This window comes from Nicotiana tomentosiformis, chromosome 7 (genome assembly GCF_000390325.3).
Source record: "Nicotiana tomentosiformis chromosome 7, ASM39032v3, whole genome shotgun sequence".
Taxonomy (NCBI): domain Eukaryota; kingdom Viridiplantae; phylum Streptophyta; class Magnoliopsida; order Solanales; family Solanaceae; genus Nicotiana; species Nicotiana tomentosiformis.
The window spans coordinates 57925392-57943094 of record NC_090818.1 but is presented as its reverse complement, the minus strand read 5'-3'; the positions used below and the strand labels follow the sequence as shown (position 1 = coordinate 57943094).

The following is a 17703-nucleotide window of genomic DNA, read 5'->3' as shown; positions in this document are numbered from 1 at the left end:
CGAATCCTCTATATGCGTTCTGCACAATTCAGTTCAGCAAGGATTCATCACAGACTATTTTTAGTACTAGCCATCAACCTACCACAACCACCTGTTTTATCCAGGATAGGAAGTAGGAACCGGCTATGCTTTGCAAGCTCACATAGACGGAGTTTGTAGAAAAAGAAATTTAAATTTAAAAAAAAATGGTTACTTTCTTTCACTCTGTTCAAACTAACAAATACACAATAGTGACTCTGCATCTTAACTGTCACAAAAGAATATGATCATTATCAAACTCAAGTGAATACAACAAGAAGTTTTAACTCCTTAATTGTCATTAAAAAGAAAAGCTTATATACATTCATAGATTTTAAAATACTTATCTTAAACACTTAAATTGACACCATCTACATTTACTTGTAATTCTCCTGTTTCTAGTTCCATTCCTATTCCTCATGTTTCTACATCCACTTGTAACTATCTAAGTTGTTCGAACTCTTCACTTTCAGTGCCGCACCTGTGTCGACACGACGTGGGTGTGGGTATGGGTGTGGGATCCGTGTCGGATCTGGTCAACCGATTTTGGGTACTTTGACCCAAATCAACGGAGAAATTTGGAATAGATACAATGATTTTTGAAAACAAATCAAAAGCTAGGGTGATATGGAAGAAAATGGAATACCTTGTATATATAAATTTCTATGTCAGTCCTTTTCCTTTTATCTCCTTCTAAAATTCTACTCTTGTTCAATATTTTCTCCTTCTCGAAATACCTTGTAAGTTTTTTACATAATGTCTCATAATTTAGACATATTTTTATAACTTTATTTTTAAATAATTGAATTATTTTTAGCCGAATCCCCGCACCCGTATCTGTACCTGGATCCGTACCCCCGAATCTTTAAATTTAGATCATGAAGGATCTGACCTCTAGATCCGCACCCGTATCGGACACCCGCACCCGAGTCCGAGCAACTTAGGTAACTATAGTTGTCCTAGCTTACCAAATGTTTGCACTGTTATCCCGAGTTGTAATACTAATGAAATGAATAAAATGGATATTCTTTGGCATCAAAGACTTGCTCATGTTCCTTTTGTTAGAATGAAATTGATTTCTGGCTTATCTCAATTATCATCCAAACAGCTTTTTATTTGTAATGTTTGTCCTATGTCAAGGCAAACTAAGCTGCCTTTTCCGAATAGCTCCATTACTACTACAAAACCTTTCCAACTCATACGCATTGATACATGGGGGCCTTATCATACACCTACACATTATGGGGCTAGATACTTCCTTACTATTGTTGATGATTATACAAGAGCTACTTGGACACATCTAATGGGGGCTAAAAGTAATGCATTTCCTTTGATAAAAGCATTCCTTGCTATGGTCCAGAGTCATTTCCACACTAAAGTTCAAACCATTAGGAGTGACAATACCTTAGAACTGGGTTCAAGCCTCTCTGCCTCTAGCTTTTACTCAGAACATGGAATAATCCATCAAACTAGCTGCCCCTATACTCCTCAACAAAATGGGGTGGTTGAAAGAAAACATAGAACCCTACTTGAGGCCTCTAGAGCATTGCTGTTTCGGTCTAGTTTACCACTGCCATTTTAGGGTGATTGTTTATTGACTGCCACTTACATCATTAATAGATTGCCCTCCAAACTTCTTGATGACAAATCCCCTTTTGAAATGTTGTATGGTAAAGTGCCCAACTACTCTCATTTGAGATCTTTTGGTTGCTTGTGCTATGCCACAATTTCTATACCTCATAGGGACAAGTTAAAGCCCAGGGTTGTTCCATGCATCTTTCTTGGATATCCATTTGCTAAAAAGGGTTACAAACTCTACAATTCAACCACTAATAAGTGTCTCAATTCTAGGGATGTCATATTTCATGAACAATATTTCCCTTTCTCTCAGTCCAATGTGGTTCCTGTTCCAACTTCCGTTCCATCTCCTTGTATACCTACTTTTGTTCCTGACCCTTCTACTGTTTATCCTGAATCTTCTGATTCTCCTCCATCTCCACCCTCATCTTCCCTTTTTGATAATCCTGCACCTTTATCTCCCTCTTCTTCCTCTCCTCTTTCTGCTATTGTTGCTCCCTCTTCTTCTCCTACCGTTTCCCCTTCTTTTGTTGCTTCTACCTCTGCTCCTTCTCTTATTTCTTCCATTCCTTCATCTTTTGTTCCTTCTCCTCATCTGAGAAGATCCTCCAGGGAACATCATCTCCCCACCTATCTTCAAGACTATGTTTGTTCTCTTCCCAGAACCTCTACCTCTTCTTGTTCTAATTCCATGCTTGAGCATGCTGAATTTGAACCTAGTACATATTCTCAGGCAGCCTCCATTCCTGCTTGGCAGGATGCCATGAGAAAGGAATTTGAGGCTCTAGATGCCAACCACACTTGGGATATTGTAGAATTACCTAGAGGCAAGAAAGCCATTGGTTGCAAATGGGTTTATAAGGTGAAATATAAAGCTGATGGTGGTGTAGAAAGGTACAAAGCTAGGCTTGTGATTAGAGGTGATACACAGGTGGAAGATGTTGATTTCACTGAGACATTTTCCCCTGTTGTGAAGATGTCCACTGCCAAGTATCTCGTAGCAGTGGTTGTTAAACACAAGTGGCCTTTATTTCAATTGGATGTTAATAATACTTTTCTTCATGGTAATTTGAATGAAGAAGTTTATATGAAATTGCCTCATGGTCTTTCAGTTTCTCGGCCCTCTGTTTCTTCTGCTACTTTGGTTTGTAGATGAAGAAAGTCCCTCTATGGGCTACGCCAAGCTTCTAGGCAATGGTATGCCAAATTGTCTCAAGCTTTATGCTCTAGGGGTTTCACTCATTCTATCAATGATTACTCTCTTTTTATCAAGGGTTCTCCTGGTTCATCGACTATTTTGGCTGTTTATGTTGATGATATAATATTGACAGGTGATGATCTTAATGCAATTCTTGATTTGAAGATGTTTTTACATGATCAATTCAAAATCAAAGATCTGGGCACTTTGAACTATTTTTTGGGCATTGAAGTCTCTTATTATCTGCTGATTTGTTATCTGAATATACTTGTTCTGATGTTTCTTCTGTGGTGTGTCCTTTGGAGCTTCATGAGAAGCTGTATGCTGATTTGGTGATATGCTTGACAAGCCTGAGACCTATAGGAGTTTGATTAGGAAGTTACTTTTTCTCACCCACACTAGACCTGACATTTGTTTTGCTGTCCAACACCTTAGTCAGTTCTTAAAGTGTCCCAGAGTCCCTCAAATGGTTGTTGCCTTGCACATTCTGCGCTACCTCAAAGGCACACTTGATGTTGGGCTATTCTATTCTCACTCTTCTGACCTCACCTTGACTGCTTATTCAGACAGTGATTGGGCAGCTTGTGTTGATACCCGCCGCTCTGTGACTGGTTTTTGCATTTTTTTTGGGTGATTGCTTGATTGGTTGGAAATCGAAAAAACAGCCTATTGTTTCTTTGTCTTCTACCGAGGCTGAATATCGGGCTCTTCGCAAAGTGGTTGCAGAATTGACTTGGTTGGCTCGTCTGTTAGCTGACCTGCATGTTCCTGTTTCCTGTCCTATTTCTGTTTTTTGTGATAATCGGGTTGTTGTCCATATTGCAAAGAACCCTATCTTCCATGAGCGTACCAAACACATTGAGGTGGATTGTCATTTTATTCGGACCAAGTTAGGTGATGGCCTCATTCATTTGGCTCATGTTCCTACTGCCAGGCAGCTTGCCGACATTTTTACAAAGCCTTTAACTGGGCAGAGTCACCATTATTTTCTTTCCAAGTTGCAGGTGGTTTCCCCCTCCAACTTGGGGGGAGGGGGGTGCTGAACTTGGAGAATATTTGGCATCTGGGCCGCGTCACAAATGAGCCCAATACCTATGTAATTTTATTCGGCATAGTTAGTAGACTAGTTAGTGGACGGGTCAGTGCCTTAGGCCCAATGTATATATATCATTTTATACACATTTTGTAAATGAGTTTTCATTATGGGAGAATATATCAGATTTTAATCGAGAAGCTTCTCTCTTCTTCTTCTTCTCTCTATTCTCTGTGTTCTCTCTAACCCTAGCTAAGCTTTTCATGGGGATTTCATACATTTCGAAGATTATCAATATGATCATAGCCGCACCCACTACCTTTGACTTAAACCGTGAGGGAACAAAAACTAAGTTCACGCCAAACCCCACAAATTAGTAGTCCTTCTGTACTATTCGGCACACTTAAAATCATACTCTATCTTTTTGATTAGTTGGTAAAACGATAACGTATTATACCGAAATGCGATGCAGACGAAGGAAACCGTCGATGGAGCAACTGGACCATATACACGAACATACTTACCCATAATAATACTTGCTTGAAATTTGTGTATGTATTATGTATAGTAATATATATGAGAGGAAAGCAGTACCTGTGAGATTTATGAGCTCTTCAATCTTCTACAGGATATAACTCGATGAAGAAAAACTCTGTGCGTAGGCTAATTTGGATTCTTCTTTGGCTAATTGGCTTGTCTTCAACTTTCTTTTTCCTTTTCTTTTCACTCGTATTATTATGCGTTAGCTAACAATTAGTAGCACCTAATAATGGCGCATCTACACGGGGGGGAAAATGGCGCATCTGATTTTCGTTTATTTTCTTTTTCTTTGAAATATATTTTTCTAATCAAGGTAAGGACGAATTAAACCATCATTGATCCACGCCTGGCGTTTGGTTCAAATAATTATTCCCAAATAAAAAAGGAAATAGTAAATTGATCCATGTTTTCTCAACAAAAATAAATTTTAATTTCTTTTGGAATATTATGAGAAAAAATTGTTAAAACATTAATCAAAAGGTTACGCATGTTTGGTTGGTTATATAGAAAATTAGTATTCTAAAAGCAAAAGGCTAATACTCTTGACGTTTTAATTTCGATCTTAAACATGATTCAAACTTCTAGCTATTAGAAAGGCATAGTCAGCCCCTTACAATTGTACTCAATTTATTTTAAACAGTCTGATTCATTTAAATACTTTAATCATGCATTTACTATATTAGTGAGACAAAATTCGTAGGCCTCATAACATAAAAGGTGTGTGTAATTCACACACCACAGTGACTAATAAGACGAGGACGGGATTTAACTTTAAAAAAATTGAAAAGTAAAAATGAGAACCCCACCCCACCCATCGTCATCTTCGCCACTCCTCGCCGGAAAATCAATTTCCGACTATTTCATTTTCAGCTCTGTCTTCTGCTCCAAAAATTTGGTCTTTTTTTTTCGTTCTTCTTCTTCTTCATTCTTCCTTTCTGGGTTAAGAACTATTGAGAGTTTTGGCTGTTAATATAGAGTGAACCAAATTGAGTGGATAATATTTTTTTTGGTGACGGAAATTGGCTATTTATTTGCATAAATCAGCTGTTGTAACAGCAGAAGCAGAAAAAGAAAGAGCATAATAGCCCTTTTTAACAGAGGTAAGGATTGTTGGTTTTAATAAATGGAGAAATCATGGACATGGCAAAGAGGGGGGACAACCACCTGCCGCCGTCGAATCTTCAAGCGAAAATGTCGCCATAGTGGCCTCAAGAAGTATCACATGAGAACAAGTTCCATCACAACCTCAGAGGAATCAAAATTACATTCTATTTAATTACCAATCAAAGACCTTGTACCATTCTAAAATTATTGCTGCAATAGGAACAATCTTCTAGGTGTTCGGTTGCTAATCTCGTACACCATCAGACATTGCCTCGCCGAAATAATTCGTACCGACAAAATCCACCTGCAATCCATTTGGACTGCCCACAAAACTTTCAGATCTGTAGGTTTTTTTTTAAGAGAAAAGAGCCAAATATACCCCTACTTTGATATATTATTCATCGTATACTATAGAGCCAAATATACCCTTCCTTCGTTATACTATAGAGTCAAATATACTTTTTTCTTATACTTTGGGTTCAAATATACCCCTTATTTAAATGGAGGAACACATGTCATCGTCCTATTGGCCAATTCTAAATATCTCCTAATTAATTAAAAAAATTCATTATCCATATTCGAAAATCAATTTTTTAAAAATTAATTTTCTAAAGCGATGTTTTTTGTAAAAACTGGAAAAAAAACTAAATTTTGTTTTTACTAAAAACTAAAGGAAAAAAAACGAAAATATTTTTTTTTTCAGTTTTTACAGTTTTTACTAATTTTCCAGTTTTTACTAGTTTTCTAGTTTTTCCAGTTTTTACTAATTTTTCAGTTTTTACTAGTTTTCCAGTTTTTACAAAAGCATTGCTTTAGAAAATATTTTTCAGTTTTTTAAAAGCAATTTTTTTGTAAAAACTAGAAAAAAAATGAAAATTAATTTTCTAAAGCAATATTTTTTGTAAAAACTAGAAAAAAAACTGAATTTTGTTTTTACTAAAAACTGGAAAAAAAAAGCGAAAATATTTTTTTTTACAGTTTTTACTAATTTTCTAGTTTTCCAATTTTTACTAGTTTTTCACTTTTTACAAAAACATTGCTTTAGAAAATATTTTTTAATTTTTTTAAAGCAATATTTTTGTAAAAACTGGAGAGAAAAAGATTCATTTTTTCAGTTTTTAGTAAAAAAAAATAAGTTTTTTCTAGTTTTTATAAAAAAAAAATTGCTTTAGAAAATTAATTTTCGGATATGGGTAATGAGTCTTTTTAATTAATTAGGAGATATTTAGAATTGGCCAATAGGACGATGACATGTGTTCCTCTGTTTAAATGAAGGGTATATTTGAACCCAAAGTATAGCGACAGGGGTATATTTGGCCCTATAGTATAACGGAGGGTATATGTGAACAATATATCAAAGTAGAGGGGTATATTTGGTCATTTTTCCTATTTTTTATTGGATCTTAAAAACGAAAAACAAAAATTAAAAATTTATGGTGGTAGCCGAATTTAAAGATGGCGATAGTGGTAGTGTACTCATATTTGGATGAGGAGATAATAATGGTGTGAAAGATCGAAAATTTTTAAAGAAACATTCATTGAAAAGTTTTCCGGCAAAAGCTATTTGTTTTCCGGCAAGAAGTATGTGTAAGGCCCCGTGAAATTTTTTCTAAAAACCGGGGTTCTGTAATGCCGGGGGCAGACGTAGAGGTTAATAATAGTATAAATTCTTCGTGGTGAGCTTGTGAGCCGCGGTTTGGACTTTTTGGATTGAACAGTGTGCTGGGGAGTTAAAGAAAATGTTGGGCAAAAGTAGGCATTTCTGCGGCCTATTCTGCGACCGCAGAATGGTCGCATAGTGGGTCGGTTTTCTAGGTCATTTTGATGTCAATTTCGCGGCCATTACACGACCGCATAACCACTTCGCGGGCCGCACTCTTGTTGCATATCCCGCTTTGGGATTTTTCGGATGAAGGTTCTGCGGTGCATTATACGACTGCAGAACAGGTCTGCGGGCCGCATAGTGACCGCATACCTGGTGAGTTCCTTTCCAGTTTTGGCACCCAAATTTTACGGTCATTTCGCGGACCGCATAATCATTATGCGGCATATGCGACCGCAGAACCTGTTCCGGAGCTTTATTTTTGAGTTTTTAAAACCCGACCCTACTTCGTTAAAATAGATGTAAGGGGCCATTTTTTAGCAAAATTTGACATTTTAGAGTCAGAGAGAGTGCCCTATAGTGAGAAGGTGTTCCTCAATAATTGTTCTTCAATTCTTGCTCAAATTTTGGAAGATTAAGAAGGGAAACTCACTAGGTCTTCATCCTAGAGGTAAGATTCTACACCCTAAGCCTCAATTTCGAATTTTTTTCTAGAAATGGGTGATTAGCAAGATAATATTTGGGCATGAGAGTTGTTTATTTTACATGCATGTGTTATCAAATAGTGTAGGAAGATTGTTGAGCTAAAAATGGTAAAGATTGGGTTGTGGGATGATGGAATCCTCCATAAAAGGACCTTGAAACCTTAATGCACACTTAGTGTTTGATAAAATGCTCAAATAAGCTAGAACTATGATCATCTTCCTAATTTTAGTTCAATTTGTTATATTTCTAAAATAGATTGAGGTTGCTAAAAATTTCAAAATATTTTAGAGTTTAAGGAAGCTCCATTGAGGTATGTTGGCTAAATTTTCTCTCTTAGAATCGAATTCCATAATGTTCCCGTGAGTTTCAAAGTATGGGTTACATATTAAAATGTTATGGCTTTGAATCGTATTTCAAATGAAAGCTAGTATCCCAAATTATGTGAGAAAATCTCAATATTCTTAAGACTCTTAATTGCTCATATGTGTACCTAAAGTCTTGATTGGAAATGTCTTAATGTTGATAATCTATAAAGATGGTTGGAAATAAAATAATTGAATTGGGGGAATAGTATGTGGCCAACGTGCCAAGAATTTAAGTTATGATTGTGGCTAGTAGTGCAAATGATTTGAGAGGATGCGATAAAGAATATGAAATGAGTCTCGACTCAATTGTTTAAAAATAATTTCGAAAATAGATTTTCCTAAAAGCGTTTGTACTTAATTCATGCCCATGAGTGGTTGCTTTAACTAATGCTTTGCTTTACGAATATATCCAGTGTGAGTCGAGTTCTTACATACTCAGGTGTTGAAGTTGTATATTATCATTTCTGGGAAAGGAGTATTGCAAGAATAAATGGTCTATTGATTGCTTATGATTTTGATGTGTGCTTGTATTGCTGGTCGGTATGCCCAATTATTTGGAAAGAAACCTTTTATGTTTAAAGTTCCCATTACTAATAAATTTGAGTTATATGATTGCTAAAATATTCTATATGTTGATATTTGATGGTGATCTTTGAAATTGAAAGAGGTGAAAGTATGGAATATGAAATACGGTCATCGTGCCAGGAATAGAGAATCTTGTGAATGGCCAAATGAGCCAATGAAATATTGTAGTTGTGAATAACTGAAAATACTAATGAGAATTTATACAATGCGAAAAATGTTGAGGTGAGTACAATTATATTTATGTTACCTTTGTGTGCAAATCAAATCAAAAATATTTTTGGGAGCATCATTAGTAAAACCGAGGAAGGGTGGGTCATAAGGCCTACACCTGAAACTACACGTATCGGTATAGGGGTGGATTGTGATATTATTCCCCTTAATTGAGATGAAACTGGTAACAATTGTGGATTGGAAAAGTCAACCCACACGGCATATGTGGGAAGACGGCCTAGCTGATCGGGTGGAGATCGGACGCCATGTTGCGCACATGGTGGTACTACTCTTGGTAATAACTTTCTTTCGCATCACCTGTCAAACTACATTGTCCGTGGGGAGATGGCCTAGCCGATCGGGCGTAATCGGACTCCGTGCTAACAAAGATGGTGGAATATCGGTGCTAATGATCTCCCAACCAAAAAATTGTATATGAAGTTCGTATTTTGAAAATTATTAGTTTTAATCGGACATTTGGATATTGTTGATTGTGACTTGCTGTTTCTATGTGTTGTCTTTTCTTATATGGTCATTCTATTTTGAAAGAGGACTTTTAGCTTTACATACTAGTACTATTCGACAGTACTAACGTTCCTTTTACTGAGGGCGCTGCATCTTTAATGGATGCAGGTGGTTCTACAGCAGGCGGCATTAATCAGTGATAGCAGTACACTCTTTTCAGTTGATTTGGTGAGCCCCACTTCATTTCGGGGTCATGTAACTTTTGTTTCTCATGTACTGTGTTTTGAAGTATAGCCTGGGCCTTGCTGCCGGCATTTTCATATTACTCTTCTATTGTACTTAGAGGCTCCGTAGACAGGTTGTGGGTTGTGGTTTATGTTGGGAATTGAACTAAAAATGTTGGTATTTGGAAATCATGTTTTTCATTAATTCTATAAACTCGTAATATTTTAAAAAATTATGAATGAAGCTGCTAATGAGAATGAAATAGAAGTTGTTAATAAAATCTTTTTAGTGTTTGATTAATGGAGTACATCTCCTATTTATTCATGGATGAGTTTGGGTAGAAAAAATCTAACAGGCTTGCTCGGCCGGGTTCTCTCGGTGGAGCGCTGGTCGCGCTCCCCAAGTTTGGGGCGTGACAGTATGAAAGGTTTGTTTTTTAACTTTTTTTCCCTCCCAAATTAGGAGGATCTATAATGTTTTCACACTTTTCCTCCATCGTGACTCGAACCCAGGACCTAACGGTCGTAGGTGGAGATGCTTTTTACGCGCTTGAAAAATGTGAGAAACACTCCGCTAGCCATGTTAGCATTTTATGTAAATGACACAGTAAAGGTCTGGTTAAAGTGTTCAAATGAAACAGACTTAAAATAGAGTATTTAAGTAAAAAATGAGGACAACTTTAAGGGGCTGCCGACAGAGGCAGATTTACATGGAGGGGATGGGGTACATACACCCATCCTTCCCTTTCTAGGCTATGTATAAACAGTACCAATTTTAAAATTATCTATATAAATATGTTCGTGACCACCCATGCTCAATTGACTACCTTGGTGCATTGGTAAGTTGGTGCCCCTGTGTACCCCCAGGTCAAGGGTTCGATCCCCGTCCCTTCACCTTTTCTATATTAAGTTTTTTTTTTTAAAGTTCCTTTTAGCTAAAATCATGGGCAAGTTTTTTTTTATAGTTCTTTTTGGCTAAAATCATGGCCCACGTTTTTAGGAGGAATTTGGGTATATACTAATATATCAAATCCCTAATTTCTAAAAGCAAACTTCGCAGTTTGTCTCCCTCTCAACTCTCCCTCTCTCTCTATCGGCTCTAGCCTCTGTGAATGGATTTTTCAAGAAAGCAGCATTCTCAGCCTCAGGTATCTAACTACTCTCTCATTGTTCTGTATTTTAATTATCTCACTGCAGCTTTATTGAAGAACTTGCTCAATATTCAAACACAATTAAAGTGTGTAAGTTCAAACATACATGTACAGAACTACAGATGCCTAATTTTTGTGCTATAACTTCTTCATCTGTTGACAGACATGCTTTAATATGATTGATTTGAATTTAATAATTTATTTGAATTAAGATAGATTAAATAGAAGTGTGAATATTTAATTTTGTAGGAATGATCCATAAGATTAAAATGGATAGATTTCTCACCAAGTCGAAAAATGGTGAACCAAGTTCTAGTGCTAGTTGGCCATACAGGAGTTCACAAATCGCTCCGGAAGATCAAAGAGAGACAAATCCTTCTCTACTTTCAAATGTGGATAAAGTGCTTGATTTGAAATCTTTTGAATCTGATCCCAAAGAAAGAATGCTAATTTCGGATTATGGTCCTAATATTCGAGATGAAGTGAGGAGATATTATATAAACAAAGGGCCTTGTCAACTATTTTGTCATGCCTTTACTAAAACTAAGATTAGGAGTAAAATGCGTCAATTTAGTCCCACTTGATTTAGGGGATCATATTCTCAATGGTTGGAGTATAGCATAAAAACAGATGCGACATTTTGTTTGTGTTGTTATTTATTCAAGAATGAACTTGAAAGTCGTGGAAATGTAGGGGATGCATTTACAAAAGATGGTTTTAGGGGTTGGAAGAAGGTTGTGGAAAGATTCAAAGAACATGTTGGTGAAGTAAATAGTATCCATCACAAATGCTTCTATAGGATGCTAGATTTGAAAAATCAACGTCAATCGATTCAATTTTCTTTTGATAAGCAAAGTGAAAAAGTAAAAGGTGATTACCAGATGCGCTTAACTGCCTCAATTGATGTGGCGAGGTTTCTTTTAATTTTGGGATTTCCATTTCGTGGACACGATGAAAGAGAAGAATCTGAATATAAAGGTGGCTGTCTTGAACTTTTGGAATGACACGGAGATCGGCATCCGGATGTGGGAAGAGTAATATTACGCCATGCACCACAAAATGATATGATGATTTGTCCAACAATTCAAAAAGAGATTGTGGAGGCTTTTACTAAAGAAACAACTAAAGCTGTCATTGAAGATTTGGATGGTGATTATTTTGCAATATTGGTTGATGAATCAAAGGATGTCTCACATAAGGAGAAAATGGCCTTAATTTTGCGATATGTCAACAAAAGTGGAATGGTGATAGAGCGATTCTTGGGTATTGTCCACGTGGATGATACTTATTCCTCGTCATTACAAAAAGCAATTTATTCTTTGCTTTTGGATCATTCATTAAGTAGATCCAAGATACGTGGGCAGGGCTATAATGGAGCTAGTAATATGCAAGGAAAAATAAGTGGTCTCAAGTCTTTAATTTTGCAAGATACTCCCTCTGCATATTGTATTCACTGTTTTGCTCATCAATTGCAACTAGCATTTGTAGCTCTTTCTAAAAAGTATTCGGATGTGGATAATTTCTTTTATATTATTACTAATGTTTTGAATACTATTATGTAATGACCTGACCAGTTATTTTGACTATTACAACCATGTTCCCCCATTTACTATTCAATTTGTAATTTACGATTGTTATGTGACTTGCCGGGGGTAATTAGTTCGGGTCCGGTGAGGTTTTGGAATGATTTGGAACACTTAGTTCCAAGGTTTAGAATTTAAGTTGAAAAGGTTGATCGTATGTTGACTTATGTGTAACGACCCCGGAGAATTTTTGCTAAGGAAATTAAGGCTTTATGGTGCCGAGGTAGATTAATTAGTATAAAGGTTATACAAAAGCCCGTTGCGGTTCGGACTTTTTGGGTTGAACAATGTACTGGGGAGTACAGGAAAATTTTTGGTAGAAGAAGACATTTCTGTGGCCCACTATGCGGTCGCAGAATCACTCTGCGGACCGCATAATGGCCGCAGAGTGTAGCAAAAATGAGCCAAGTTTGAGGACCATTGTACGGTCAATTATGCGACCGCATAATTATTTCGCGGACCGCAAAACCTATCGCAGAATCAACTTGGGATTTCTAGAGGGAAGTTATGCGGTGCATTATGCGATCACATAACAAGTCTGCGATATAATTTGCGATCACATAACGGGTATGCGGGCCGCATAACTACCGCAGACCCAGGCAAGCGACCCCTAGTTTTGGGCATCAATTTTTGCGGCCGATATGCGGACCATATATTAATTCTGCAATCGCATATGCGACCGCAGAGTGTGCTTCAGAGCTTCATTTTTCTGATTTTATAAACCCGACCCCATTCTTATAAAACACTATTAGGGATCATTTTGAAGGGTTTCATATGATATTTTAGAGAGTGGTGAGAGCATCTTAGAGAGAGAAAGTGAAGACTTAGTCAATTGTTCATCAATTCTTGTTCAAGACTTGAAGATTTCACAAGGATCTTGCTAAGGCTTCATAGAGGTAAGAATCTCTTCCCCCAATTCTTCAATTTCGATTTTTGGGGTAAAAGATGGGAGATTAAAAGTATGATTCTTGGGTGTAAGAGCATCAATTATACATACACATACCAATAAGGTTGTGAAAAGATTGTTGAGTTCAAATGGGTAAAGATTGGGTTGAAAATGGTAGAAATCTTCATAGACTTTAATTGAAGATTTGAGGGCCGAGTTGATGTCGGAATTTGGTGAAATTTATATGGTTGGACTCGTGGTTAGATGGGCGTTCATATTTTGTAACTTTTGTCGGGTTCCAAGACGCAATTTTTGAGTGCAATTTCGGATTTTGTTGGAAAATTTATATTTTTATATGGAATTAATTTCCTATAAGTTGTATTGACTAAATCGAATTAATTATGGCTAGATACAAAACTTTCGGAGACCAATTCGCGAGGCAAGGGCATAGCGGAGTAAGAAATTACACTGTTTGAGGTAAGTAACACTTCTAAACTTGGTTCTGAGGGTATGAATCCCTGAATTACATGTTGTATGAATCGTTTGGAGATGACGCACACGCTAGGTGACGGGCGTGTGAGCGTGTATAATAGGAATTGTGACCTAATTGATTCCGTAGAGTTGCATAATTAAATAAATGTCATTATCCACACATCCTCTATGTGTTAGAGAAATTGAGCTGAGCCTCATGTTAAAGATCATGATTTGGCTATGCGCCGATATGTTTTGGGACCCACATGGGTCGTATTGTTGTTGAACTATTTGTTTAAATTTATAATTTTGTACTTAGTCACATCTATCATTTGCATATCATATCTCAGTCTCTGTTGTTATTCATTGATACTTCATATCATCATGTCAGGTTGATTCTTCATGTTATTGAGAGCCCGAGAGACTGAAGATTCTGAGTGATAGTTATGTTTATTTGTTTATGCCTGGATCTGGCTATTATAGCGCTTGGACTGAAGGAGCCCCTCCGGAGTTTGCACCCCTACAATGAGCATAGTTGATATATATATATATATATATATATATATATATATATATATATATATATATATATATATATATATATATATATCTGGGATGGATCTTCCCTGGGCATGGATCTTGCCATAGATATAAATATTAAGGGATGGATCTTCCATGTGCATAGATCTTGCCCGAAGTATTTACATTGAGGGATGGATTTCTCCTAGATATGGATCTTGTTAGAATCATTGATATTTGGGGATGGATCTTCCCCTGGGCTGGATTGTCCTTATACAGTATTGAGTGACTGACTGTCAGTTGATGGATATACATATATATTTTGGGATGGATCTTTCCTGGGCTGGATTGGCCATATACAGTACTGAGTGATTGAGTATTTTAGATTGTGAGTACACGGAATTTTCATTAAGGTGCATCACATACAGTATGTACATTGGCATGTAGATACAGAGATGTCATATTCCTCGTATTGTTTAGAACTGATCTGTTTTATTTGTACTGAAAGCAAATGTTGAACTTGAAAGCATGCCTATATTTATGTATTGTTATTATTTATACTGGACTGTACCTGCGGAGCTCGTCACTACTTTCAACTCCGAGGTTAGTTTTGTTACTTATTGAGTTGGTTGTACTCATACTACACTCTGCACCTCGTGTGCAAATCCAAGTACTTCCGGATACGGCGTTTCCCAGATTTGAGGATTTATCTGTTGGAGACTATCAAGGTAGTTGCTCGATATCCGCTGACCTTGTCTCTCTTTTCTTCAGTTATTGTACTGTTTTATATATTTCAGACAGTGTTTTATTAGTCAGACTTTGTATTCATATTAGATGCTCATGTACTCAGTGACACCGAGTTTTGGGAATGTATTTTTATGTCAGAAATTGTGAGATTTTATATGAAATTCAATGTTATGTTTTCAAACTTCAAAGATATGGTGGTTTATTGAGATTGTCGGCTTGCATAGTATTGAGATAGGCGTCATCACGACAGTTTTGATTTTGGGTCGTGACATATTGGATCTTCATTTAAGCGCATGGAGTCACTTCGACAACATCAAGCAGATAAGTTGGAAGAGTTGCTTAAATCTGGAGAAGCCTATACGGGGCAAAGTTTGAATCAAGAATGTGGCCTCCAACCACCGGGTGATATTCGTTGGGGGTCTCATTTTAAAACTTTGGATAATTTGATGATTTTATTTCCTTCAATTGTTAATGTGCTTAAAGATATGAAGCGCGACTGTCCATATTATCTTGATAGATTTGCAGCTGGAAATCTTTTGAGCCAGATTCAAGAATTTAGATTTATTTTTATGTTGCACTTGATGTTCAAGGTGTTGTTATTTACAAGTGAATTGAACAAAGCTTTACAAAAGAAAGATCAAGATATTGTTAAATGCTATGAGAATGCTTGACCTTGCAAAGAAATGATTGCAAATGATGAGAGAAACTGAATGGAACTCCTTGTTGGATGAGATGTTCTCATTTTGTAGTAAACATGATATTCTAATTCCCAAAATGGATGAAGACTACACTCTAGGAAAGTCGAAGCGTAAGAGGTCCGAAGTTTCATATTTACATCACTTTCGTGTGGAAGTGTTTTATACGGTTATTGATTTGGAATTTCAAGAGCTTAATGATCGTTTTGATGTTGTGACTACTGACTTACTACTTGGTATGGCCAGTTTGAATCCGGTTGATTCATTTGCTAATTTTGATAAGGACAGTATAATGAAGTTGGCAGAGTATTATCTAAGTGAATTTGGTGATAACAAACTTCGAGAACTCGATTTCCAACTTGATAGTTTCATCGTCTATACTCAAAAGTATGATAGTAGATTTCTTAACCTGAAGGTGATTAAGGATTTTGCTAGAGTGATGATAGTGACAAAATTGGATCTTACTTGGCCACTTATTTATTTGCTTGTGAAGTTGACTTTGCTTATACTTGTTGCTACCGCAAGTGTGGAAAGAGCATTCTCATCAATGAAGTACATAAAAAATGATCTACATAATAGGATGAATGATGATTTTCTCAATGATTATTTAGTTTGCTATATAGAGCGTAAGATATTTAAAACGGTAAGTAATAATGCTTTTATCGACCGTTTTCAAAGTATGAAAACTCGTCGAGGACAATTGTAAAGTGAATGATATTTTTTGTGAATATAATATTAATATAGTTTGCTCGTGAACTTGTTATCACCATAAATTTTATATAATTGAACCAAACATTTATCTTAAAGATAATGGTGCACCCATGTTGTTAAAATTCTGAATACGCCTTTGGCTGCCGATGTATACCTCGATACCCTGATCGAAGCCGAGATCGAAGGCAAGGCTCGAGGGCATGATCGAAGGTATGGCTCGAGGGCTATGATCGAAGGCCCAACCTCGATGCCCTAATCGAGGCCATGATTGAGGTCTAGGCTCGAGCCTATGATCGAAGCCCCGATCGAGGTCCAGTTCGAGGGCCAGTTCCGAAGGTTGCTGTGCAGTGTTATAAAAAGAGGGCATTCGTCCCATTTGCCATTTTTGACGAACTTGAGCTTGAGCAGAGACGACTTTTGGCAGATTTTCAAGGGAAAAACATTGGGTTAATTGATTCTAACTCGGATTTGGTCTACATATACAAGTATATCATTGTTTTCACAATCTAATTAGTGTTTTGAGATTGAAATTTGAAAAAATCTAGAAATCTCATAGAAACAAAATTTTGAGATTTCGGTATCGATTCGGAGTCGGATTTGAGTGAAACTGGTATGGTTGGACTCGTAATTGAATGGGTTATCAGATTTTGTAACTTTCGCTGGATTTCGAGATGTGGGCCCCGCGAGCGAATTTTTAATTAATTTCGGGATCTTTTCTTTAAAATGTAGTATTTTCTTATAGAATTGATTCCTATAATATTTAGTGATTGTATCGAATTATTTTGGCTAGATTCGAGCCAGACGGAGTTGGATAATCGTGGAAAAGGCAAAATTATGGATTAAATTGGAGCAAGACGAGGTAAGTCTCTTGTCTAATCTTGTGAGGGGAAAATTACCTCATAGGTGATTAAGATTAAATAATTGTTGCTAATTGTGGGGGCTACGTACGCACGAGGTGACGAGAGTCCGTGCGTAGCTACTATTAATGCTAAAGTCCGGGTAGTTTAGGACTCAAAGCATGTATTACTTGTGTAAATTGTATTTTTTGATTAATTAATATTAATTGATATATATATATATATATATATATATGAATATATTGTGAATTGTTTGATAAAGATATTAAAGGATGAAAATCTCATAGGCTTGATTTCTTTTTAAATCAATTAATTGTCAAAAGAAATTGTTCTCCTCCCAAATTTATCATATAATAAACATACTGTCCTTCCGGAGGCACATAAAAAAATGTCCTCCTTTCTTGTGGAGCGGGCCGAATGCCTCGGCAGGATAGATGCATCTATGGATCGCGCCG

The 17703-nt window shown here is 36.5% G+C and overlaps 2 protein-coding genes across 2 annotated transcripts; both read left to right on the top strand.

Annotated features, from left to right (window-relative positions):
* Nucleotides 1-11846: 11846 nt before the first annotated feature.
* Nucleotides 11847-12341, top strand: LOC104117315 (uncharacterized). The gene has a single exon (XM_009628359.1). The coding sequence runs from the start codon at nucleotides 11847-11849 to the stop codon at nucleotides 12339-12341; it is 495 nt and encodes a 164-aa protein (XP_009626654.1).
* Nucleotides 12342-15278: 2937 nt separating this feature from the next.
* On the top strand, nucleotides 15279-15656 carry LOC138895641 (uncharacterized). Its single transcript, XM_070180352.1, has one exon. The coding sequence runs from the start codon at nucleotides 15279-15281 to the stop codon at nucleotides 15654-15656; it is 378 nt and encodes a 125-aa protein (XP_070036453.1).
* The last annotated feature ends 2047 nt before the right edge of the window (nucleotides 15657-17703 follow it).